Genomic DNA, 26,709 nt, shown 5'->3' on the forward strand with positions numbered 1-26,709 from the left:
GACAAGCACCTGCAACATAACACCCCAGACTTAACAATTGTCGATAAGAAAGACAAAAAAGTTTGGATAGTGGACGTGGCAGTGCCTGGAGACAGCAGAATAGACTGGAGAAGATAACAAAATACAAAGACCTACAAATAGAAATAGAAAGACTGTGGCAAAAGCAGGCAATAGTAATAGGCTCCTTGGGTGCAATCCCAAAACAACTGGAGCACCACTTGAACTCCATTGGCATTGACAAATTCGCTATTAGTCAATTGCAAAAGGCGGCCTTACTAGGAACTGCTTCCATCCTGCGACGATATCCGTAATACCATCAAACATCCACATCTGCCTATCCCAGGTCCTGAGTAAGGATTCGATAGGTAGACAAAATGCCAAATCCAGTCTGAACATCCGGCTGACTATGCGATGATCAATAATAATAATAATAATAAGTTGGAAGGGACCTTGGAGTCAACGAGTCCAACCCCCTGCTCAGGCAGGAAACCCTACACCATTTCGGACAAATGACTGTCCAGTCTTTTCTTAAAAACTTCCTGCTTCTGGAGGCAGGTTGTTCCATTGGTTAATTGTTCTAACTGTCAGGAAGTTTCTTCTTAGTTCTAGGTTGCTTCTCTCCTTGATTAGTTTCCACCCATTGCTTCTTTTCCTGCCCTCGGGCACTTTGAAGAATAGCTTGACTCCCTCTTGTTTGTGGCAGCCCCTGAGATATTGGAACACTGCTATCATGTCCCTCCTCGTCCTTCTCTTTATTAAACTAGACATACCCAATTCCAGCAACCGTTCCTTTTATATTTTAGCCTCCAGTCCCCTAATCTTTGTTGCTCTTCTCTATACTCTTTCTAGAGTCTCAGCATCTTTTTTATATCATGGTGACCAAAACTGGATGCAGTATTCCAAGTGTGGCCTTACCAAGGCATTGTAAAGTGGTATTAATACTTCACGTGATCTTGATTCTATCCCTCTGTTAATGCAGCCCAGCACTGAGTTGGCTTTTTTGGCAGCTGCAGCACACTGCTGGCTCATATTTAAGTGATTGTCTACTAGGACTCCGAGATTCCTCTCACAGTTACTACTATTGAGCAAGGCACCTCCTGTATTATACCTGTACATTTGGTTCCCCTTGCCCAAATGCAGAACCTTACTTTTTTCACCACTGAATTTCATTTTGTTAGATAGCGCCCAGTGTTCAAGTCTGTCCAGATCCTCCTGTATCTTAAGCCTGTCTTCTGGAGTGTTGGCTATTCCTGCCAGCTTGGTGTCATCCGCAAATTTGATGAGTTAATAGTCTTTTTTTAAAAAAATGTAGATTTAGTTTATTTTAAATGTATATTTGGTATCAACTTTTTAAATAAGAGTGTTTACCATTTATTTATATCATGATCATATTAATATGTGATCTATTTTTTATCAGACTGTGACTCCATAATAGCTCCTTATACAAAACTTGAAGAGCAAAAGATTAGAATTTAGGCTGGAGGAAAAGGAATTACCCATGCGTAACCCTTTCGTATCAGCCCTTGAACTTCTAAACTTGTCCTTGAACTTGTAAAATACAATAAAGTCTCAAATGCTTAGTTACTACAGCTGGGAGCACTTGTAATTAATTCTATATCGAAATGGCAAGTATCAGCATGTTCTCCCTGCCTGTTTTCTTCACTAATTGGAACCAAACTGCTAATGATTATTTATTACATACAGCATAAATGTCACACTAAATAAAGAGCACAATTTGTATTCTCACCCACCTATTTCTGAACAATAATCTTTTCTGTAACAGCCATTTTTCTTAAGTTTGTGTTATTCTGTTTAGTTAAACTCATGTGCAAGAGAAAGGGAGGGAGCGAGGGAGAGACTTAGTTTTTCTGCTTGAACTATGAAACTATTGGAAAGATAGAGGGATCATAACATTTTCTGCTTGAATATCTAAGTACTTAAAACAAATGTTTACCAAAACAACTGAGAATAATTACTACTATGTCTGCCTCGGGTTTTTATGTGGGAAACAGTGTCTTGTTCTTACATATATTTTCAAAATGTTATTAGTATTTATAGCATAACTAATTTGATAACCTGTGTGCTAAATTAGAAAACAGCTAAGAAAGGTCATCAACATGGCACTTATAGATGCAAAGCACTCTCACAATTAAATCTTTTTTAATATGCAAAACAATTAAAATATTGCATGATTGCATATGTCATGACATGTAAGTATTAATACATAAGAGTTTATTTTTTGACATTCATGCTATCTTTTTCTGTTGTGCGATGTTAGGCTACTTGAAAAAGTTTGTGATTTCTGAGGAAAATTATACATGTCCTAATATATAGTGTTTGAGTTTTATAAATAAGAGTTTCTCATGTTTTTGTTACAAGATCTAATTTCTTGGCTGCAATCTGCACAACTCCTGCTACTTTAAATCTCGCTTTCCATTCTCTGATCTGTAATTGACTAATGTATCTTTTTTCCTTACACACTAACTTCCAGTATTAATAAATTCACACTGAACTGGAAGGACAGATATTCCGTACTTAAATTAATAGAATTAAAGCAGTATGATACATTCATAAACACAACATGGATTAAAGTAACTTTTGATTTTCTGTACAGTAGATCAGGCTGTTATGGAATTAAATTCCTCTTTTTCCCTATTTAAATGGGATTGCAAAATGACCACTCACAATGTAAATCAGGAAGGAAACCAGATTTTCATTTAGTACTGCATGGTTCATTAATTAGGTTATTGAGTTATTTATAAAAATAATAAAGGTGGGATATAAAATAAATAAATAAATAAATAGCCACCAGTTAATTACTTTCTCATAAGCCAAGATGCAGTGGACTTTAATTTCTATAAAAAATAATGTCCCAAATGCAGAAACATCACAATTCCTTTTAAAAGGGCGCTTTTCCTTATTTTGTTTACATTATGTAAGATTAATACTGCTCTTCTGTTAGATTGATCTGGTAAACTCAAATGCTAATGAGAACATGTGATAGTTTTAAGGACAGACAGCAAGAATTAGCTACCATTTGAAATTCTACAATACAAGAGGCAGGGGAATATTAGTATGTAGACATAACTAATACTGTTCAAGATGCTAGTCTATAAAAAAAAATAAAAATGGATTAGATTCAATAGAATCCTAGCACCTGTCAAAAACATTATCTAAAAGTCAGGGGTGTCTGCAGTATAGATTTTTTGTAGAGGGCTATATTTATGATATAAGCCAGAGGTCCCCAACCTTTTGAGCACGAAGGACCAGTTCCATGGAGAGAGATTTTTCCATGGACCGGAAGGTGCATGGTTTTGTGTGCTGCCTGCATCCCGCAGATGGGGCATTGCTTGTTTGTGCAGAGCAGTTGCTGGCATGCCGCAACCTAGTACTGGTCTACGGACCAGGGGTTGCGGACCCCCGATATAAGCCATAAAAGCTCTTCCCCCACGACCTGTAATAAATGGTCATCTTGGGATTTTTATTGTTTTGAAATTTTTAATGTAATTATTCTATAATTTAAAAATGTTAATCCTAACTTAATTTTAATGTTAATTTTTATACATTGTTTATTTATTAATTATATTGTACACCACCCTCCTTGAGGGAGATAGGCAGTTTAGAAATATGAATTATAAATGGTACCATATTACAATCTTAGCATTAATGATTACATTATTTATTGCATAGCCACATCAAATCCTGAAGCCAATCCATAATTTTAAAGATATTAGATGTTTCCAAGTTATGAGAGAAAAATTTTAAAACAAATATAGTATGATTGATACATACATACATACATACATACATACATACATACATACATACAGCTTGGATTCAAGACCACAGTGCCACGCGATGAGGTGAGTTCCTGTTCCTCTGCCCCAACTCCTCCAATCTAGCAGGAGTGTGATGGGTGAAGATGGGAGAGGTCCAAGACGCTCACCCATGGAGCGGCATGAGACCTTAGCGAGTGGAGGGGTGGAGATGTCGATATGGCCCATTGTGGGATTGGGGGAGACGATGGGCTGGCATGACGCAGGATAGAGGGAACACAACAACTCACCGAGGCTGCCAGACAGGACAGAGGGGGCGATCCAGTGGTGACCCTGGCTGGTCGCACAAGGCAGAATGGGCGAGTATAGGGAGTGTTGCCTGCACATGGGGTGGGCGGAGACACAGGAGGTCCAGGACGCCTACCCACAGAGCGGCATGGGATCTCAGTGGGTGGAGGGATGGAGAGGTGAACGCAGTCTGCTGTAGGATCGGGGGAGAGACTAGTACGAGATGCAGGATAAGGAATATATCCCCAGATGGGACTACGCGGCAACATACTGAGGCCACCAGACGAGACGGCAAAAGGGGTGATCCAGCAATGACTCTGGGCAATCACTTGCAGCAGAATGGGCAAGCGGAACAGGTGGGGGGAGGGAAAACACCAGGAGCCAAATGGACACAGCTGATTGGGAGCAATGCAGCTGATTGAGGGAGAACGAGGGGCGGGTAGACTGGTCACGTGGTCTGTGATGACCCAGGGCCTTGAACAGAGGCAAAGCAATTAGCTGGTCAGAACAATTGTCTTTGTAAGCACTGCCAACGTTCACCCAACAGCCCCCACAGATGCTGGCACAAGTTCAATAAAACAGTCAACGAAGTTAAACAGTTCTTTAAAGTAAAACAGATAACAAACAAAGTATGATCTTTTCAACGCCCAGCTTGCCTGTAACCTGCAAACTGCAAAACTGAGGACAGCAAGGAGAACTCAGCAGGAAGCAAACTTGATCCAAAATACAGAGTCCAGGAGCTCACATCACAAGAGTTCACGTTTGTTCCTGGCAAATGCCCTACTCCACAGCATCTCCTTAAATCCTACTCCCCAAGTGTACCTTTTGGAGTGGGGCGTGACGCTCTCCTCCCAAGCAAGTGAGCCTGCCTCCATTGTTCCCTCCTTCTCTCTGCTCTCCTTGCTCTGGGATCAGGTGGGGAGGGGCCTTGCTCCTCGCCTGAGCTCTGCCTTCCCTGTTCCAAACTTGAAGGACCCTGGCCTGCTTCAGCCTGCTCCTCCCCACAGTCCTCTGAAGCCACAGACACCCCCTTCTGGATCTCAACAGGGAACTCCATGTCATCCTCAGAGTCAGGCTCCAACGGAGGCATGACATGGTCTATGACCAGACGGCTAAAACATCTGACCATATAAGCAGGTCTTTTACTTTGATGATGTCAGCAGAGGACTGATGAAAGCTAAGTAGTATTAAACAGTTTGTTTTTTATTTATCTGGGAGTTTAGTGATTTTATTGTAGGCAATGATGGGAGAAGAGGAGGTGCTGGAATTCAGAAGGACGCGGATGGATGCGATGTGGCTAGAGAGAATACGACCAACTAGGGCACAGGAGTTTCCTAGACAAGTTTTCCATTTAAATAATTCAGCTGTATTGAAAAGATTATAAATATATACTCAGCTATTTAAATTTAAAAGATATGACTCATGCAGAAAATATGGGTTCGATATATTAAATCATCTGATGTGTTATTCTTTAGAGTAATTTATGATAGATCTCTTGAATGAGCAAAGTTTATACAAAGTGATATTAACTGAAGAGACACTGCATCTGTCTGTCCATTCTATCAGAAATGATAACCTTCAAAAGCTTCCACTGATTTCCAAATGAAAGGCTCTTCTATATCTGAATTATACTAAAACAAGAGGGAATGAGTAGTCTAGCCAAAATTATGACATTAACAACTAAAACTATACACCTACTCAGAATTAGAAGCAAACTCTCTTATTTAATGGATCTAAACTTTCTTAATTCTGTGATTGTAGCCTATGAACCTTAAAATTACTTGACAGAAACATTTAATCCCACAGTATAGCACAAATGTGGTCATAGTTATGAAATTCCAAATTTATCTCATTATAATAGGGCATTATAAGGACAATTTAAAAATAGAAATCAGTTCTAAGTTTCAGTGAGTGAGATATTGAACTTCATGAGTACTGTGGAGAAGAAATACTTATTTAACACATGTTATGTGTTAAGAAAATAAAGGTGGCAAAAACACCTTTTCCTGATCCTGTCTTGTTAACTGTCTCTCAGTTCCATCTAATTTAAAAGATACAGCAATATTTAAAATGAATGCTCCAGCAAAAGCTGACTGCTTAAATAAAGTAAATATAATCATGGAATATGCTGTCACTGGTTATCTGTAGAATTAGTGAAAGACACTTCAAGTTCAATAGCCACCTTAATGGCAGGAAATACACAATTTAATCATATGTGAAGTTCCTGTAAAGCAGTGGTTCTCAACCTTTTTAATGCCGCGACTGGTGCAGCACTATTTGCAGAATGGGACTTTTGGTGGGCTCAGCAGGGCAGAGACAGCCTGGACAATTCCTATTGGCTTTTGAAAGCCAATAGAATTAGACTCTATTCAAGAGAGTCTCTTCTATTGGCTTTCAAAAGCCAATAGAATATAAGGGAGTAGCACAGCTAAGGAAAGGGGGGAAAAAATGGCGGACTGCGTTGTTTGGCGACCCCCGTGAAATGGTCGTTCGATCCCAAATGGGGTCCCGATCCACAGGTTGAGAACCACTGCTGTAAAGAGACAATAGTTTTATAGTTTTGGCAGTTTAAACAGATTCACTTGTCTGCTTTTGTACATATGTCCTATATATAGTTCTTCAGCAGTATTTAAGGCATCTATACTATGGTAACACATCTAATTCTGTTTAATTACATTGCATCATAAATTTGTGGTTTTAAAATCTGTACTGATGTCATCATATAGGTATATATGAATGTGGCTTTCCCATTGGTTTTGTGTGTCAGAAAGTAGCAAAAGGGTTAGGGTTGACTCCAGGACACTGCAATCATCATAAATATGAGTCATTTGCCAAGCATCTGAATTTTGATTACATGTGACCATGGGGATGTTGCAAGGATTGTAAGTGTGAATAACAGTCATAAGTCACTTTTTTCATTGCTGTTGTAACTTCGAACAGTCACTAAACAAACTGTTGTAAGTTGAGGACTACCTGTATTTACAACTTTAGTAGCATATATATCTATGTTAGACCTGCAACTGTATAATTCTATATTCTATTTTTGCCATTCATTTTCTCTCTGCTCTCACACACATGCACATTTAATTTGGAAAATGTCAATAGTAGTACACTAGACAAAAGAATCCTAGGAAGATATATTTATTTCCTTCACATTTTTCCACCTGTGCCTGTTACTCTTTCCATTTTTTTTCTGCCAATTCTCTTCAATCTCTTTTCAATCCTTGCATTTTACAACTGAGTTTTTTTAAAATTGATTGCAGATGTCTTAACTTTGAAATGCAAACTATTTAGGAATACTGAATGGAAATAATTGATGTATAAGATTTAGGAAAATGAAAATGAAGCACCTGGAGCTTCTGTACAGCTAATAAAGCAATTATGCATTTTATTTTTCCTCCAGATTCACTGTCAATGAGGGACATGCATGCATGTGCATGTGTTTTTTCTTAAGCTTGAATAAATAAATTAACAATCATTATACAGATTACAGCAAGCCTAATCTCACTAGTTGTCAGTTATTATTAAGCTTTCTGGAAATGCTCCTGAAATAATTACAAAAGACTGACAAAGATGATTAAAAGTTATATATATTGACAACAACAGAATAGCTCAGGGTCCCCAACCCCCAATCCATGGACCAGTATCGGTCCGCAGCATGCCAGCAACTGGTCTGCACAAACAAGCAAAGCCCCATCCATGGGATGCAGGCAGCACACAAACCATGCACTCTCTGGTCCGTGGAAAAACCTCTCTCCATGGAACCAGTCCCTGGTGCCCAAAAGGTTGGGGACCTCTGGAATAGCTGAATAATTGTTTAATTTTTATTCCTATACAAAAGACAAATTTAGAATAACTTGTCTGTGGAATAGAAGATGATGTTTGGTATGCAACTTCTGTGCAATTACTCAGAAATAAATCCCACTTTATGAATTTATATAGTCATTCAGTGAAATATCATGTGACCACAATAGGCTTACAACTTCACACTGTGGTGATTAATAGAATAGAATATCTTTACTTTACTCACAATGACATTAAGGAAATCATTGTGAAACACACCATGTGTTTATGCCTTCAAGAAATGCAGCTCATTAGCAAAGCAACCTCTTTTACTTTTGCCACATCCAAAGTAATGTTTTTCAACTTCTACCAGCACAAACAGCACTATCTGATTTGGCTAAAGACCTTCATAGTAGACAAATGTTTCTATTTTACTTGACTACTGTGCAAAGTAAAGTACATCTGATCTCTAGTCGCTGGTCATTTTGTCTTGAACTGCTGGGCAGCTTGCTGTCTCTTCAAAGGACCTTGAATGGTGAATATACATTTATTTTTTGGTTCCCAATTGTTTCACCAGTGGATTTATGAAAACCATTGCTTTTTACTGGTAGAATAGTGAAAGGTACTTTTCTCTTTATTATAAATTTATGAAACAAAAACATGAAAAGTTGATGGATTTTTTTCTTTTAAAACTGGTAGAATTGACAAGAATGCTGCCACTTCCCCATTCTAGCCCAAGGGACATGTAAAACGTGATAAAATTGTGGTACAACTCTCCTCTCAGAAACCAGAGAATGCATGGAACATCTGAGCAAGAAAATCAAAGAAGGAAGTGAGAATTTTGGTCTCTTTCTGAACATCAAAAAGACCGATGTCATGACCACTGCAAGGAAACATCAAAATAGAAAATGATGGTGAAAAGACAGAATGCCTAGAAAAATTCATTCTCCTAAGGTCACAGATCTCTCAAAGCCATGAATGCAGCCGAGAAATAAAACATCGGATTGCACCAGGTTGCACAATGATGAACATGAGCCAAATATGGAAAAGTAAGGACATCAGCCCGGCAACCAAATGTAGGTTAGTTTGCTCTACTGATACCTATGGTTGTGAAAATAAACAAGATATGAAGAAAATCAACTTGTTTGAGCTATGGTGACCAACGTGCAAGTACTGGAGTGCATAACACCAGACATGTCACTAGAAGGAAAAAAATCACAAATCATTTATTTTGGCCATGTCATGCAGGGAAATTCACTGGAGAAAGCAATTATGTAAAAGGAAACCAGGCCGCCAAAGAATACAATGGCTGGATACCATCAAAGCTGACACCAATCATAGCATAGAAAAACTCAAAGAAGCAGTGCAAGATCGGAAGATGTGGAGAGACCTGGCCCATGGAATTGCCAAGAGATGGACACGACTAAATGACTAACATAATTATCATCAAAATTATGGTGTGCACTTTTTTTTAGTTCTTTAAAAAATAATTTATCTATGCACCCCCTAGACAGGAAGGTGCCAGGCATTGGATGGGGGGGGGACTCATTAGAGAGGATTCCATCAAAAGGCCATCAGTGGATACTACATGTCCTCAAAGTGCCATCTATGGAAAGATCCTTGCTTTCCCAGCAAGGGTAGGAGTAAAGCAGCAGAGGAATGCATCAATCCAATTTGCAGCTAGGACAGATTGCTAGGCCATCAAATTGCCAGAAGTGGAGAAAGAGGCTGAAATCTGGGAATGGTTTTCTTAAGTCAAGTTTCATTTTCAGATAATTTACTTAAAGGGATCAAGCAACTTAAGACCGCTGTGGAGAAAGTTTCTGATAAAAAAAGGCAAGAAAAAATAACTCCACCTCAAAGGTATGTTTGTTATATACTTTATTAGACAGAAATCTAACTTTTCAATTTTAGAAGTCTTCCCTCCCACCATACTTTTCTGAAAATTCTGCTGAATTAAAAAACAACAGAAACTGGAAAAAATCTTTACATTTTTAAGCAGTTGTAAGTGGAGAACATGTGTCTCATCTCTGCAAAAAAAAGTTTCTTATACTGTACTTTCATTCATTCTTCGTATTAAAAGAAAACATCGTTGGCTCCTTTAAGAAATGAAATATAGTATTCACAATGAAATCAGTGAAACACAAAACAACTAAGCACATACATCCGTGTTGCATTTGCCTCATTGGAACAGACTAAGTGGAATGAGACATATTTTTGCAAATAAATTGCCATCTCTTTGGGATGTGTAAATACTAATAATATTGAAGGCTGGGCGTAAAACTTTCCTATTCATTCATGGCTATCTCAGCGCCGATATTGCGTTTTCGATGTTCCGGAAACCTTAAAAGCAAAACAAAATTTGAAATAAGACCTGCATTAAAATTCTATGTGATTTTACAATTTCTCCATCTCTTACTTCCTACTGGATCTTGTTGACTGGCTCCACGATAAACCACTTGAAGTGTAATCTAATCTGTACTACCTCTAGAAGGTCTTCCGGATCGTTTTAGGGGGAATCATCTGGATTTGTATAACTCAGATCTGGTAGGCTGATTCTTTCTCAGCGGATTTCAGTGGGGAAACACCACTTTCTGCCTCCACCTCTGAGTTTTCAAAACAATCTAGAAAAGTCCCTTTCCGCAATTCTTCAGATAATTATACCAGATATTTTTTTAAGAACTACTACTATAAATTGGACTAATTAAACCAAAATACGACAACCTAACGCTTCTTTCGAAGTCAAAGTTTCATGAGACACTTTACGACTCAAATACGAATCATTTCCTTCAATTTTGCGGCAGTCAGTTGCGCATGCGTGGTACCGTTAGAGCGAATATCGGGGAAGGCGTCATGGCGGAGCTTGAGTGAGTTTTCACACGTAGGGAAATCTATTTCCATCTCCCGGGAGGGCGCAGTTTTAGAAAGTTTGCGGGACTGTATATTCGTAAATAGAGACTAATGAGAACAGTGGGTGACTTTTCGCTGAATCGATAGAGAAAGACCGCTGCGGGAAAGTCTTGATTTCTTAGAAGCTGTGCCTGGATGGGATGGGAACGTTTAATGGACCAAGATTTTGAACGACTTATTCGTGTCGGGCAGGAAGGAGAAACAGAGTAAAGTTGTTTGACTTTAAATGCTGGTTTCTTTGGAGAGAAAAGCAGTAGATAAATCCCTGTGGCAAACTGGATCAAAGAAGTATGCGGATCCTAATGCATTTAACTATGATTTCGATAGGTAAATTCTACCTTCCCTCCCAAGGGAGAGTTTAAATGTAGAGCCTATCATACTATGTATGCACCCAATGGGCATTAGTGGGACTTCAGGGGTTCTTGCTAACTATGCAGGTCTATTAGTAATTGCCAGTGGCTGTAAAATAGCTTGTCTAAATACAAATGCACTGAATTACACTAAATAATAATTGCTGTTTCTTTAGGCCTCCAAAGAAGATTCCTTTGGTACCAGAAAACATCCTAAAGAAAAGAAAGGTCTATCAGGCAATCAAGGCCAACCAGGCAAAACAAGCTCTACTTGACAAGAGAAAGGTAAGGGTCATCTAATGTAGGGCAAGCCATGTTAATAAGACTGATAAGATGAAGAGCCTGGATTGCTTTTGACAGAAATATTCTCAAACAGGATTGTTTGGGACTGTGAGATTAAGGAGAAGCAAATGCCAGAGGATTTTCTTTTTTTAAAAAAATCAAATTTAAAAGAGATGTAATATGAATCAAGATCTAAATTGTACCATGCTCTTTTTCTCAGTTGGTTTACCACATCTGATATGTTCTGTAGTTTATCTTCACATTTTATGGCTCCCTCTCCAAGAATAGGTGGTGTCTCTTGTCATGATTGTCTCTTGCAGATTGATGCTTGCATTTCACAAAAACTTAAACCCTTCCTCTTTTTATGTTCCTTATTTATAAAAACCTAACTATAATATTCTTCATGTACTTATATGAATCGTGCTGGTTTACTGAGATCCAATTTGTTACAATAATTAGGATCATAGACTAGAACTGGAAGACTCTAGTTCTCACTTAAAAATGAAAGCTTGCCAGTCACTCTTCTTTCAGTCCAATTCACTTCACAGTGTTGTAGTAATAATGGAGGAGAAAGGAGTATTAGGTATGTATACCACCTTGAGTTAATCGAAATAAAAGGCAGATCAATAAAAGTCACTACATAAATAATGTGGTTGAGTGTTATGCCTAAGTGGTGTATTTTCATAAACACACAGAATACTTTTAAACCATGTATTTTTTGCTATAAGAAAACTGTTTTGTTTCATCAAAAACCAGACATATTTTATTTTTTACTGGCCCCATTGTAGTTACTCATTTATCCCTTATCGCAGTGGTGGCGAACCTATGGCATGGGTGCCAGAGGCGGCACTTAGAGCCCTCTCTGTGGGCACGCACACCATCGCCCCAGCCTTCAACTGGGTTTTATAAAACCTTTTCGCTTTAGGCCTCTGCTGCCATGTGCAAAAAAAAAAAAAAGGTTCAATCAGTCAATTTCAACTTCTCGCAGGAAAAAAAAAGATTCACAAAGTTGGAATTGATTGATTGAACTTTTTAGTCCCGCGCAGTCTGCCGTTACTACCGCAGCCACGCCCACCCAATGGGCCACATCAATTGGCCACACCCAGCCAATGGGCCACACCCATCTGGCACCCGACAATGCATAAGTGGGTTTTGGGTTGCAGTTTGGGCACTTGGTCTCTAAAAGGTTCGCCATCACTGCCTTATCTAATTAACTGTAACTGTAAGCCCTTAGATCAGAGATCCCCAACCTTTTGGGCACCAGGGACTGGTTCTGTGGAGAAAAGTTTTTCTGCGGACCAGAGAGTCTGTGGGTTGGTGTGCTACCTACATCCCACGGATGGGGCTTTGCTTGTTTGTGCAGACCGGTTGCTGGCATGCTGCAGACCAGTACCGGTCCATGGACCAGGGGTTTTGAACCCCTGCCTTAGATCACTATCATTGGAAGTTTTTTAAAACATTTGGTTCTAATTAAAACTGCAGCATATAAATAGCAATGCAGTGATTTAAATATATGCTTTAAAAAAACCTTATTTTTGTTATTTAGCATCAGAGTGGAAAACAGATCAGATTCAAGCGCCTTGAAGTTTTTTTGAGAGACTCTCAGAGAAAACACAGAGATGATGTCCGTCTGCGGCGCATGGAACATAAGCCTGGGCAGATGATAATGCCTGATGGACACAAACTGGCATTTGTTGTACGGATTGCAGTGTAAGGAACACTCCATTCTGTGTAGAAATTATTTTAACAGCAGTTTGCTGCTACTGCTTCTAAATGAATAAAAATAACATTGTGAAGTAAGGATAGTATGTTCTCATCAAAAAGGGATTGTAAATTAATTATCTTATAGGGTGGCTCCTTCCTGATGAATTGACATACTTTTGAGAAGAAAGCCCTCTCTGATAGTTGGAATTGTTAAGGACTGGCAAGGAATTTATTTAGAATATTAAAATTACAGATGGCTACAATCTATTTCTGTATGTAACAGTTCTATTATATATTTTATTATATCTGGCTTTATTGCTGTAATAAATAATTTGATTTGATCTTGTAGAGTGCAGACCCACTTGCTCACATAAATGTCTACTTTTTATAGGAGTACTGAGTTTAGAATAGTGGAGAGCATTCTGAATAGTAGAAAAGGTGACAAATGAGTAATACAGAGATAAGCATCTCATCACCACTACCTAGCTCCGGATTGAGCATCTAATTCCTAATGCAGCAATACTATCTAGGATAGCACTAAAGAATATTAACTGGGTACTTGATATTGAGTCCTCAATTCTAAGATTTATACAAAGTATTTAAATATAACTTTCTGCTTTTTGGCTTTTACTATATCAGACCTTTAAGTCAGGCCATTTTATATCCAAGTTGATGCTTTCTGTGTGTCTTTAACTACAATTTCTAAAATTCCAGATGACATGGGAAATTCTTTGAGCTAGAATCTCAGATCATTGTACAGTATGAAGCTAAGGAAAGACTTGAAACCTGAAAACAATTACTGCATATGTTGTATCAAGACATCTATGTCTGAGAATTAGCTATTGAATTAAAAGGATTTAGTATTGTGCACCATCGTCAGATATCTGTGTTAATTTTTTTTGTTGGAAAATCCACTCCAAGATGCAGATTTGCCTAATGACAACATTTACTTCTGTTGGTTTAGAATTAAGGGAGTGAGTCCTCGAGTGCGACATGTGATACAGAGGCTGAGAATAAGAAAGATTTACAGTGGCACATTTGTTAAATTGACACCAGCTTCATTAAAAATGCTGCAAACGGTGGAGCCTTATGTGGCATGGGGGTTAGTATGTAACTTTTTTTTAGTAGTAGAAGTATGATTAGTACTTATGCCTAAAATCATAACATAGTTCATAACATTTTTTTCACTATATATTTGTTTTTCTAAAATTAAGTTTTTGAATCATGCTGTACCTCTGTTGCCTTTGGAAAAATATGATCATCTGAAGGCTAAACACTTTGATTTAAGTTAGCCAAAATAATGAATGGAGTATAATTATATGAAGATATGAATGTTTAGTGATTATTGACAAGCAATAAACTGGGATATGTTGTGCAAAATTTGAATAGAGTTGTTTTTGTTAATGTTTTAATAGTATAGTGTTTATCTTAGTATTCAAATGCATACTAATAGACTATATTATTTTTATTATATATGAATTATTTGGAATATCGCACATCTTCAAATTTGAATCATGGTAATAAATTGATGAACAGTCCAAATTTTAGACTGCAAGTGCTGTGACATTGGAAATTTGACATATTAAGCTGGCAGAAAGAAAATAAGAATGGAGATGATGTGCATGTTTTTGAAAGGACAATTTAAGAAGAAATTCTCACAATTGTTTAGGTTGTTTATAAGATATAAAAATGTAATGCCTTAAAAACAAAAGCTAGGTAGCAAGAATATATAGTACAGTACTTTTCTTTTTTGGATCAGTTTGGACAAATAATTCCATTAAGAATATGTCACAGATTGAGTTTTTTTGTTATTTCCAAAATTATCATTAGCTTTATATTTGCACAGGTATCCCAACCTCAAATCTATTCGAGAATTGATACTGAAACGAGGCCATGCAAAGATCAAAAATAAAAAGGTTGCTTTGACAGATAATGTTCTGATAGAGGAACATCTGGGTAAGATAACAAATGGCATGGGATGTTGGGACAGTGTTTCTTTTGCAATCTGGCGAGGATTGAACGGTATTTCATTTCTAAAATGCTTTTTTCCCCTCTCCATAGGAAACCATGGTATTATTTGTCTGGAAGATGTTATTCATGAAATTTACTCAGCTGGAAAGTGCTTTAATGAAGTCAATAAATTTTTGTGGCCATTCCATCTGTCCGTCGCTCGTCATGCAGCCCGTAATAAAATGGGATTCCAGAAAGAGATTGGTAATCCTGGATTTCGAGGCAATGATATTAATCAGCTCATACGCCTTTTGAACTAGATTCAGGTAGGTACTGCAATGTCTTGCCAATTTTGGGGTTCTGAATTCAGCAAGTTACAGCACACTAAACTGATATGTCAAAAATAACCTCCTAAAAATGGCAGTGGTTAACCATTTCTGCCAAGAAAATACAAATGTGTTCGTGAAGTCAAATTTAAAAAGTTTTTTTTACTCTTGGCAATGGATTCTTCTTAAAAGTACACTTGTTCAGAAAGGTAGATTAGCTAAATCTCTTCCTTTGGTATGTTCCATTAGCCTTCTCCAACCTTGCTTCTTCTGCATTTTGAATTATAGCTTCAATAATAACTGATTATTGGTTTTTTTTGCTGAGTTCAGGCAAGATTAGATAATAAATAGCCAAATGAATCAATAGGGTGGTCAGTTATAAAGCAGAACTCAAGAACTGTTCATGCAAGTCCCTGGTTAATGATGGCAGTTGGGACTGGAATTTCCATTGCTCAGCGTCATCGTAAAAGTGCAACATCTCATGACCATGCTGCTTAGTGAAGGAAATTCCAGCATTCCTGGTTGCCTTTATTAAGCAAATCACTGTGGGTCATTTAAGCAAGGACATCATTTAGTTGCCATTGCAACTTACTGCCAGCTTTCACATTGACTTTGCTTTTAGGAAGGCAGCAAAGGTTGCAAATGGCAGTCACATGACATGGCAACATATTAGTTGCGAGCTGGGCACCAAAATTCCAGATTGTAATCATGTGACTGGGGACAGTGCAACTGAAATAAATACAAGGACTGACTATAACTACCACTTGGTTCAGCACCATTATATATGTCAATTCATTGAACAAGTGATCATTAAATGAGGACTGTCTTTATTCTGTTATCCTCACTTGTCATGAAGATCCGAATAAGCCAAAAGAAAGAATATCATAAGATTCAAGTCAGGGCTATTCTATTCTGTTCTATTCTGTATAATTCCAATGGTATAAATCCCGATACCTGAGGAGCTGTCTCACCCCACTTGTGCTGGCAGAAGGGGCTTGCTGTGGACCCTTTTGTCCAAGAAATTCTGGCTGACGGGGTCCAGAAGAGCCTTTCTCTCCTGGCTCCCGCTCTCTGGACATTATACCTCTTGAGGCAAAAACTGCTTCCACCCTATTAGCCTTTTAAAAAAGCCTCAAAACATGGCTCTGTTGATTGACTTGGGGCCCAGATGGGAGTATGCCACTCTGGAGATGGTTAATGGATTAAATAGAAGATCCCACCTCCACCCCATTATATGTTCCCCATCTTATCTAATTCTGTTAATTGTAATGCTATATTTACTGATGTAATGTTTTATAATATTGCTTTTTTTCTGTTGTAAGCACCAGTCATGTGATAGTGATATGGACAAGCATATAAATTTAATAAACTATTAAATTATGTAAGTTTCATTCAAATGAAATCTATCCAATTTTAACAAGTACTGTTCGTTCTTTAAAATTTGCAGTATTGAGCTAAAATTACATCTCACTTGTAACCTCCTTTAAACTTGCTTTCAGTTCAGTTTTAAAATATTTTCTTAGCATTCCTTGTCAAGAAGTAAACGTCATTCAGATGCTTTTAAAAATGACCTGTATTGTTTTTCAGATAAATGTTTTCAGAGGAAATTCTGGAAGGCATCTATTTGTACTCCATGATGTACATTCATTTTCCAGAAGCTCCTCAGATAATGTGTCATAGCTCTTTCATAATTGGAGGAGGAAAACAAAGGTAAAGGAGCAACTAGACTTCAAGTGAATAGATGTGATCAACAACAGCAAAGTGTGATTATGTGTAGTGAACATGGAAAAAGAATTTATAAAATCTCAAGACGTCAATATCTATAATTTTTGATTTCCAAATATGTAAAGGACAGTGGAGAAAACTTAAAATATATAAACTGAGGGACAATAAGCAGTGCAACCTGGTGTATACAGATTTCCCTATATGTGTGTAAATACAGTTTATATAAAATTATTTTATAAAAGCAATCATAAAATATCCTTTTGAGTGTTAAAGCTTTTATGCTTGCAGCAAGATGGGCAGCAACTAAATCCAATAAATAAAAGATAATAAAATACAGCTACTTATTTTCTCCTTTAGCAGCTTCTTTCAACTTATGTTTTTGGTTTTTCCTCCCTTGCATCTTACCTACAACTCACTTCTGCCTAAAGTATGGGTGTGAAACTCGATCATGTCACATGATGTATTGTGACTTTTTTGCCTTTGCGGAACAGGTGGGCATCATGCATCCGGTCCTTGGGCCGCCAGTTTGACACTCCTGGCGTAGAGTGTTTTCGTTTAATGCTTAAAAAGCTTTCTATGCAGTTTCTTTATAAGTCATCCTGTTTTGTTTTGTTTTTTTAGGAGAATTCAAAACAAAAGTATTTTCCCATAGAAAGGATTCTTATAATTGGCTCAAAAACCTTATTTCAAATTAATCTGGATCTTAGACCATTTGTAATTTTCTAGAATCAAAATTCTAATCACCCTTTTGCTATTTATTCCCAATGAGTTTTTTAAAAAAAGTTTTTAAACTTGTGTTTAAAACTTTTGCTAAGGATTGAAGGAGAGTCACCTGCTGCAGTAAAACTTATTGATTCAAAGGTTCGGACTAACTGAAAAGCCGTTAAGCAATTTCTAAGTGATTAGAAAAGGAAACATTCTTTTGAAAGGTGTCAGCCTTGGTTTGAGCAAAAGATGGCTTTCCCTAAGCACCCAGAGCTCTAAATTTGTAGAAGATTGCTGTTTACTCACAAGGAGCAACTATATGGAATATTTGTGGGTGATCTCAAGTTCTCTCTTTGTCCATTGTTTATTCCTCAATAATGAACTGCTTTCTGCATAGCCATATTCAAATAGCCAATTCTTCCCTGAAAGTCCAGGATTCAATTTTCATATATGATCTATTTATAAGGTAGATTTATATCATTCCAGTTGAAACAAATGACTACCACCTTTTGTATAGTTGTTTACATATGCTAAAACTTATTTGCCCTATTGCAGTAGTCAACATTGGAATATTTATAACATTTTCAAAAAACAAATTTTTAACTTGCAGGATGTGTTTGTATCCAATATGCAAAATCAAATATAGTCATTTGAAAAAGAAAGTACACCCTCTTCGAGTTCTATGGTTTTATGTATTAGGACATATAAAAATCATCTGGTCCTTAGCAGTTCTTAAAAGCAGGTAAATAACAACTTTAGATGAAAAACAACACATGACATACCATGTCATCATTTATTTTACAAAAAGAAAGCCAAAATGGAGACAAGCAAAGCCCCATCCGTGGGATGCAGGCAGCACAAAAACCATGCACTCTCCGGTCCGTGGAAAAACCTCTCTCCATGGAACCAGTCTAAGGTTGGGGACCTCTGCCTTAGTACATTCAATAACTTGTAGAACCATCTTTAGCAGCAATAACCTGAAGTGATCATTTTCTATATGACTTTATCAGTCTCTCACATTACTGTGGATGAATTTTGGCCCACTCTCCTTTACAACATTGCTTTAATTCATTGAGGTTTGTGGGCATTTGTTTATGCACATCTCTTTTGAGGTCCTGCCACAGCATTTCAATTGGATTGAAGTCTGGACTTTGACTGGACCCTTGGAACATCTTTTTTAGCCACTCTATTGCAGATTTGCGGTATGCTTGGTATCATGCTGTTGTATCACTCAATGTCAAACTAGCTTCAGCTGTCAGACAGATGGCTTCACATTTGATTCTAGGATACTTTGGTATATAGAGGAATTTATGGTTGACTCAATGATTGTAATGTGCCGAGGTTCTGTAGCTGCAAAACAAGCCCAAATCATCACTCTTCCACCATGCTTGATGATATGAGATGCGTTGTATTCTGTTGATATGCTGTTTGGTTTTTGCCAAACATCTGGTTTCATCTATCCAAAGGATAGTGTTCCAAAAGTCTTATGATTTGCAAACCTAAGCCATGTGCCAAGCTCTTTTTGGAGAGAAAAGGCTTTGTCCTGGCAACTCTTCCAAATAAATCATATGCTTGTTCAGCCTTTTTCTAATTGTACTGTCATGAACTTTAAAATTTGACATGCTGAGGCCTGTAGAGTCTGAGATGTAACGTTTGGATTTTTTGCAATTTCTCTGAGTATTGCATGGTCTGACCTTGGGGCGAATTTGCCGAATTGTCCACTCCTGGAAAGATCAGCAACTGTCTTGAATGTTTTCCAGTTGTGAATGAATAATCTTCCTCACTGTAGAATGATGGACTTTGTTTGGAAGTGGCCTTACAACCCTTCCCAGATTGATGGGCAGCAACAACTGTTTTTCTAAGATCATTGCTGATGTCTTTTTAGACCAGCAAACTCCTAAAACTTCAGCTTTCATAAAGGTAGCTACACTTGCTGAGGATGATCAATTGATCAAGGGCACTTGATTAGCACCTTACTACTTCGCCTCTTCGTATCTAAGAAACAGTAAGGGTATGTTAGTTTTTCACAGATGGGTTCTCCAGTTTTGCTTTCTTTTTGTAAAATAAAATATGGCATGATATAATATGTCATGTGTTGTTCATCTGAGGTTGTATGTACTTCAAGAACTGCTAAGGACCAGATGATTTTTATATGTCCCGATATGTAAAACCATAGAACTCAGTGTACTTTCTTTTTCATATGACTGTAGTTTATCTGTAATAGTTTTTTCACTTCAAACAAATAATTACTTCACTAATGAAGATGACAAGACCAAATAAAAACTATGTGTATTTATTTTTTTTAATAAAAATGACATTTACATTATACATTCTATTACATGGAAACCACTGAGAGAATTCAGTTGTAATATTGAAAGGACAGGATTCTAGTCTTAATGTATATTTACAAGTTGATGCTTCAGCTCAGATAACCAAGCTGGTATTTTGAAAAAAACTTAATTACTATTGGTTAAGGAATCTTACAAAAGGGTACATATACATATACAATGCTCTTTCCTAAATCACAGCAAGGTGTCCTTTTTGTAGGCCACCATACTGCTGACTTTGTGTATTGTAGTTGTAAAAGAACGAAGACGAACTTCTTCAGAATTATTAATGAACTGTGGTCCTGACTCCTCCCACTTTTCTGGAACAGCCAGTTCTTTGTCTGTGAATATGAGCAAGTCAAATGCACCTGGAAGCACAGATGAATAATTATTTTGCTACATTTGCACAAATCTGGAATAAACATTTAAACATGTATAGCTTACAGTAACAAAAGAACCAGTCAGTTATGATTTGTTCAGTAAACCATAAAAAAAAATCCTGATTTATGATGTGACCCCAGTTAATAAATCATGGGAAACCACCAAATTGTAATTCTTGAACTATTCCATTGTATCTTGCCCATGTATGCCACCTAGAATTACTTGTCAGATAGGCGGCTAACTTAAACATGACAAATAAATATTGCAACTTTAATCAGCTTCGTATTAGCTCAGCTGGTTTCCAGGCATTTGGTTACAGGATTCATCCTATATGAAAATTTTTGTGAGAATTACAATTAGTGCATGTGAATATTACCATATTACTTACAGGTAGTTTCTAACAAAGGAAGGAATGTCACTGTAGCTGTTATTTGTCTGATAATGGATTTGATTTCATCCTGTATAGCTTTCTGAGATTTCTGCCTTGGTGCACTAAAATAGGAATTAAAAGTTCTCAATGTAAAAGGTCAAATATAAATCAGAAGTATTATTTATCACTAATATTAATTGACTGCAGGCACAATAAATTAACTTCATAAGTGATTAACATCCCATATAAAAAGTTCAGACAAGCATTGCGGTCCGTTCTTTCTGTACTTTTTCTAAATTATCTGACCTATCTGTGGCAATTACAAGCTTTACAGTTAAATCTAATAACTTCATATTAAATCTAATAACTGCATATTTTGGCTTCAGTATTAATTATGAATTCAATGTGTTATTTCTCTTCTTCTGAACACTTTTTCTGTGCTATTATTGAGACAAAAACCAGGTAGTACAACTGATAACAGATGTCAATATTTGTGAAATAGCTTTAAGATTTTTACTCTGGTAGTAAGACAGAGATATACACCAATTAGTGAACAAGAATGCTCTGCTGAGTGGGGATCTATGTAAAACCTGAATAATGCTAGAAACAGTAAAGCAAAGCCTGTAATGGGCTGGGCTGGCTATGTACTTTTGAGGTGGCAAGAATAACTTAGAATAAGAAATAATAGGAAAAACAACCAACCAACCAATAATGGGGGGAAAACCAACCCATTGTTGGGAACAAATATACTTACTTTTCATTTTTTGCAGTTTTGTCACATTCAATGTCAAATTGCCATCTTTCAAGAACTTCAGTGGTTTCCTTACTAGAGATCACTACCACTAGCCTCTGAACAAGGCATTCAAAGAGCCATTCTAAGAAAAGCAAGAAGTTAGTTGCGTGAATTCTACACATTAGAAACTGTCAAATACATGGACACCTTATGTGTCACTCTTGTATAAACCAACAATCCATGCCTTTTTTTTTTTTAACAAACCAGGGCTTAGTATGCTAAGTAGCATAGAAAATTCAAAATACAACACAAGACATTCTTATCTATCCCCTGGTATAGTTGGACCATTGCCCTATACCGACACATAATATTGCATTGCTTGTCTCTGGGATGAAGGGAATGGCTAAAATGGTCCATCCCAAATATCTGAGATGAAGTGGAAGATTTCCTGAGTACAACTGAAAAACATTATAGCTACAAGGCAGATAAGTCTGCTGTTTGTGTGTTCATACACTGGAATTCAGAGGCAACTAGATTACAATAGATGAGATTTCCTGAGCAGTCTCTTCTTAGTTTAGACCAGGGGTAGGCAACCATGGCTCTTTTATGCTAGCTCAGGAATTCTAGGAGTTGAAGTCCACGAGTCATAAAAGAGCCAAGGTTGCCTACCCCTGGTTTAGACCTTGGGGGACTGCTTGATTTTCAGTGAGCTTTAGCAAATGAAAAGGCTGATGAGATGCCTAGAGCAATGCAGATGGAAAGCAAAGAGCAAATGTTTTAGATATATCTTTCAGTGATATACCTGCTCTATGGATCAAGAAACCTTGTTTATGAGTAGTTGACAAAGTGGGCAAAGAAGCTTTACCTTTTTTGGTTTGTAGATTTTTAGTCAAAAACAGAAAAAAAATAGTAATGCAAACAAAAAGCAATGAATAGAAATAGAATATTTTATTGATCAATTGTGATTGGACACACAAGGAATTTGTCTCCAATGCATAAGCTCTTAGTGTACATACAAGCATCAAGTGATAAATCATAGATAAAATGAATTGAGAAATATACATACACATACAGACATTATTCTACTTCAGACACGTGCAAAGACCTAACGAGAAGATTCTAAAGCTGGTAAGGGTAGAAGTAAAGAGAAGACAATTAGCAGCAAGGGGATGGATGCAGTTACAACAGCAATGAGAGCACACTTGGAACAGCTGAAACACCAGGTTAAAGCAGATTGTTATGAAAAAATTATATCAATGCTAAGAGTCGATAATAACTCAATGGCACATAATTAGTGGAGTAAAATGTGAGCAAATGAATTGATAGCGAACTTTGAGAAAATACAAAAGTGCTCCAAAGTAAAAAGAGATCTAGGATTGAACATTATATGGAAAATGCAATAGATAAGTTAAATGACCCATATTTTAAAAATCAGCATCTAAGTGTACTTAATTACTTGTGCTTTCTTATTCCTTTTGTATTATGCCTATTATATTGTAACTTCATTTAAGCATTGCAGAGCATCTGAAAATTGTTGACCCTTGATTAAAAAAAATATCATACCTTTCAGTTGTCCTACAACATTGTTCAGATAATTTTTAAGTTCAGAGTCTGCAGTAACAAGCATGGTAAGCCCATATTTTTGAACTCTGGTAAATGTTTCAGCAGGATATATCCCACGTTGATATAAAATACTGTTGATACCATAGGCTAAAAGAAGAAAATATATAGACAATACTGTATCTTATCTAAAAAGAAGTATTATAATAATTATGTCAATAAAAATTAGCAAGCTGAAAAGTATAAAATTTAATACAAATGATACATGGCTGAAAAAGTTATTTATTTTGGCATTTGAGACCTTATGATGGTCTACTACTCATAACCATTGTGTTGTTTTAATACAGGGATCCACAACCCCAGGTCCATGGACCAGTATTGATCTGCGGCATGCCAGCAACAGGTCCGCACAAACAAGCGAAGCCCCATCCGTGGGATGTAGGCAGCACACAAAACCACACACTCTCCGGTCCACAGTACCCAAAAGATTGGGGACCTCTGTCTTAATATTTATTTTGTCTGTTACCTAAGTCTTCCCCAATCTGGCAACTTTAGGCCATAAATACTGTGTTTATTACGTATGGCATAGAGATTGGATATTTGAGAGATTGCTTATTTCAAAAATTGTTTCTACCTGTCCAATATGATCTATGGGTATTCTCTAGGTACCTTCCATCATATGTTGCCATCTTGTGGGAGTTAGGAAGTGTGATTTCTGTTGCAGCCTTCATTCTCTGGAATAACATTCCCCAAAGATAAAAATGTTCCTAGAGTTCCAGGTGGCTTCATTGTTAAGGTGGGACTAGAACTCAGTTTTCTGCTTTCTAGACTGGCGCCTTAGCCATTGCACCAGGCATATGGTTGCTTTGCATATACAGGTAGTCCTTGACTTACAACAGTTCATTTAGTAACCATTCAAAGTTACCATGGCAGTGAAAAAAGTGACTTGTGACCGGTTGTTAAATGAATTTTGCCCCACTTTATGACCTTTGCCATATTTGTTAAGTGAATCACTGCAGTTAAGTTAGTAACACGATTGTCAAGTGAATTTAGCTTCCCCATTGACTTTGCTTGTCAGAAGGTCATAAAAGGGGATCACACAACCCCGGGATGCTGGAATTATCAGAAATATGAGTCAGTTGCCAAGCATCGGAATTTTGATCATGTGACTATGGAGCTGCTGCAACGGTTTATAATTGCAGCATCCCGGTGTGTGTGTGTGATCCCCTTTTATGACCTTCTGACAAGCAAAGTCAATGGGAATCCAGATTCACTTGACAATTGTGTTACTAACTTAACTGCAGTGATTCACTTAACAAATATGGCAAGAAAGGTCATAAAATGGGGCAAAATTCACTTAACTGTCTCACTTAGCAACAAATTTTGGGCTCGATTGTCATAAACCGAAGACTTATCAAGGAATAGTACATAAAATTTCATATTCTGTATATTGCACCAAATCCTCGGGCTTTCTTTCACATCATATCTAACAACTAATTACTATATTTGGAAGAAATAAAATCTGTGCCTTAGAACTCAAATGCAGCCAAGATGCAGACCTAGAACTGAGCATCCCAAATTTCAATTAGATCTGCTCTTCACATTCATTTTTGTTAAGCTTATTTCTTTCCTAGTGAGACTGAAGTTACTGCCCCTACAATAGTCTTCCACGTTTGAGTATAAACTTATACACAATTAAGTAGTGAACTTCTTTCAAATTGCTTTAGGCCCTTTCGGGGCACATTTTTATTGCCCTATACTGTAAATTAAGTTCCTAGCATTTTGCGCTTATTCTGCAGAGCTAAGTCGGACGCAGTTACTAAAAAGGATAACTCGCAGCTATAGAAGGAGAACGAGGAAAAGATAGTCAAGAAAAAGAACGGACCGAGTGCAGCATTCTCGCAATGAGCCCCCACCGCAACTCGGAGTCATTCCTTTCTCCCCTCCCGAGTTTGAAAGGACGAATCCGGCACCCCCGAGCCTATTTATTCGAGAGCAAAAGGACTTGTGGTCAAGCACCATCCCTGGGAATAAACCTCGCAGAAGCGACGCGGGTCCCGGTCTTTTGACCGAGCGAGCTGGCTCACATTCTTAAACCAGCTTGCCTCCCTACCCGCCCGGTTACTCACAGAAAAACTCCGCCACAGTCTCGGCGCTGCCCCGCAAGGTGATGCCCTGCTCCCGGCTTTGCTGTTTCGCCATCGGCGTCCGGAACACTGAGACAGAATTCGGCCGAAACTGAAACAAAAAGACAAGCCCTTCTTTAAGCTACAGGCCGAGACAAGAAACGGGAGACGTCCCGCCACCTGTTTGAAATGTAGCTCCACCTCCCTCACTTCTCGCGGGAGTACAAGGCGATTAACGCTACTGCGACCGAGCAGCCGGGGCCGTCTGCGCTCCTTTTTGACGTATCAAGCTAGGAATGAATTTCCACGCCTGGGTTATTTTATAGGAATTAATGCGCAAGCGTGAAAATTTGGCAGACAGAATGGATTGAGCTCAACCATGTTAGCTAGTTTTGGGGGGAGTGGAGGGGGTTGTTTGTTAGTATTGTGTTTTGTCTAATGCTAACTTTCTCTTGTTAAATAGTGATTTGAGAGACTGAGAAAAGGATCTGCGTCTTTGCCAGTGTTTTTGTTTAATCATTGAATTATCACAGGAGTGATAACTGCCCCAATTAATAATTTTAAGTAATATTTACAAATTAGGTTTGCTTTTCAATGTAGTTAGCACTTCAAGTGCTTATTTATTTCCATAATTTTCTGCTTTAATTTTAAGAAACTGCTTTTTGTAATAACTTCATTTATTTGGGATCCTTATTCATCATGAAGGTAGGGATTTGTTTTTAGTGGACATTTCTAAAGTTTAGCATAAGAAAAATGGAAATGTATTTAACTCAGATTGAATAAATGCCTTCATTCATAAGGGTAATGACTTTCCAGAGTTTTATGTAGGTGCCATTCTCACATCTATTCTGAAAGGTCAGGAATTGTGATACTTTATTTTATTCCACAAAGCAAGTGCCACTCCGCCAAACCAAAACACTAGCAAAAAGTTAAAGTCTACTGAAATGTATGTAGCATTGATACTGACTTAAATAAATAAGCAGACATAATAAATCATATAATTATTTGTTTCTTAAATTTAACTTGTTAGCTACCAATGCGTTTATCTGATTAATAAATGTTGGATTGCCTTGGTTAATATGCACATAGTTATTTTGTATTTCTTCAGTATGATATTTTAAAGTTTCAATGAATTTTTATTATTATTGTTATATTTTTTAATCTCTCCAATATCTGAAAAGGGTAAACCACTGAAATTCTATAGTTTGGCAGACTCAGCATACATAGAAACAGTGCTTCCAGAAATCACACACTTCATACAACCCGCCTTGCCTATCCTACAAGGTTCCATGCAAAAAAGGTGCCGGAACTCGTTCTGGGCGTTTTATGAGAAAAAAAGCCCTGCATCTATAATCTGGGTATTGTAGTTCTAATAAATCTGGAAAAAACTCGGGGAAGGACATTAAAGAGCTA

At 37.4% G+C, this 26,709-nt stretch overlaps 2 protein-coding genes across 2 annotated transcripts; one reads left to right on the forward strand and one right to left on the reverse strand.

The window, feature by feature from the left end:
* The first annotated feature begins 10,561 nt into the window (after positions 1-10,561).
* Positions 10,562-17,430, forward strand: RPL7L1 (ribosomal protein L7 like 1). Its single transcript, XM_039320206.1, has 7 exons — positions 10,562-10,714; positions 11,284-11,392; positions 12,936-13,099; positions 14,058-14,195; positions 14,940-15,049; positions 15,155-15,369; positions 16,957-17,430. Exons 1-6 carry the CDS (start codon positions 10,662-10,664, stop codon positions 15,361-15,363), a joined length of 783 nt encoding a protein of 260 aa, XP_039176140.1. The 5' UTR covers positions 10,562-10,661; the 3' UTR covers positions 15,364-15,369; positions 16,957-17,430.
* Positions 17,431-17,595: 165 nt separating this feature from the next.
* Positions 17,596-25,547, reverse strand: MAD2L1 (mitotic arrest deficient 2 like 1). Its single transcript, XM_039320207.1, has 5 exons — positions 25,300-25,547; positions 23,174-23,320; positions 21,632-21,752; positions 20,896-20,999; positions 17,596-20,494 (listed from the first exon to the last, which is right to left on the reverse strand). Exons 1-5 carry the CDS (start codon positions 25,370-25,372, stop codon positions 20,322-20,324), a joined length of 618 nt encoding a protein of 205 aa, XP_039176141.1. The 5' UTR covers positions 25,373-25,547; the 3' UTR covers positions 17,596-20,321.
* Between the last annotated feature and the right edge of the window lie 1,162 nt (positions 25,548-26,709).

Source organism: Crotalus tigris, unplaced genomic scaffold, assembly GCF_016545835.1.
Source record: "Crotalus tigris isolate CLP2741 ecotype Arizona unplaced genomic scaffold, ASM1654583v1 scf7180000023625.2024221, whole genome shotgun sequence".
In the NCBI taxonomy this organism is placed as follows: domain Eukaryota; kingdom Metazoa; phylum Chordata; class Lepidosauria; order Squamata; family Viperidae; genus Crotalus; species Crotalus tigris.

Coding starts and splice junctions, on each gene's coding strand:
- RPL7L1 (XM_039320206.1), top strand. CDS start 10,662: ATGCGTGGTACCGTTAGAGCGAATATCGGGGAAGGCGTCATGGCGGAG. Junction 11,393..12,935: donor CTCTACTTGACAAGAGAAAG/GTAAGGGTCATC, acceptor TTTGTTATTTAG/CATCAGAGTGGAAAACAGAT. Junction 15,050..15,154: donor TCTGATAGAGGAACATCTGG/GTAAGATAACAA, acceptor CCCTCTCCATAG/GAAACCATGGTATTATTTGT.
- MAD2L1 (XM_039320207.1), bottom strand. CDS start 25,372: ATGGCGAAACAGCAAAGCCGGGAGCAGGGCATCACCTTGCGGGGCAGC. Junction 23,321..25,299: donor GACTGTGGCGGAGTTTTTCT/GTGAGTAACCGG, acceptor TTCTTCTTTTAG/CCTATGGTATCAACAGTATT. Junction 20,495..20,895: donor TCCTTTGTTAGAAACTACCT/GTAAGTAATATG, acceptor CTGTGCTTCCAG/GTGCATTTGACTTGCTCATA.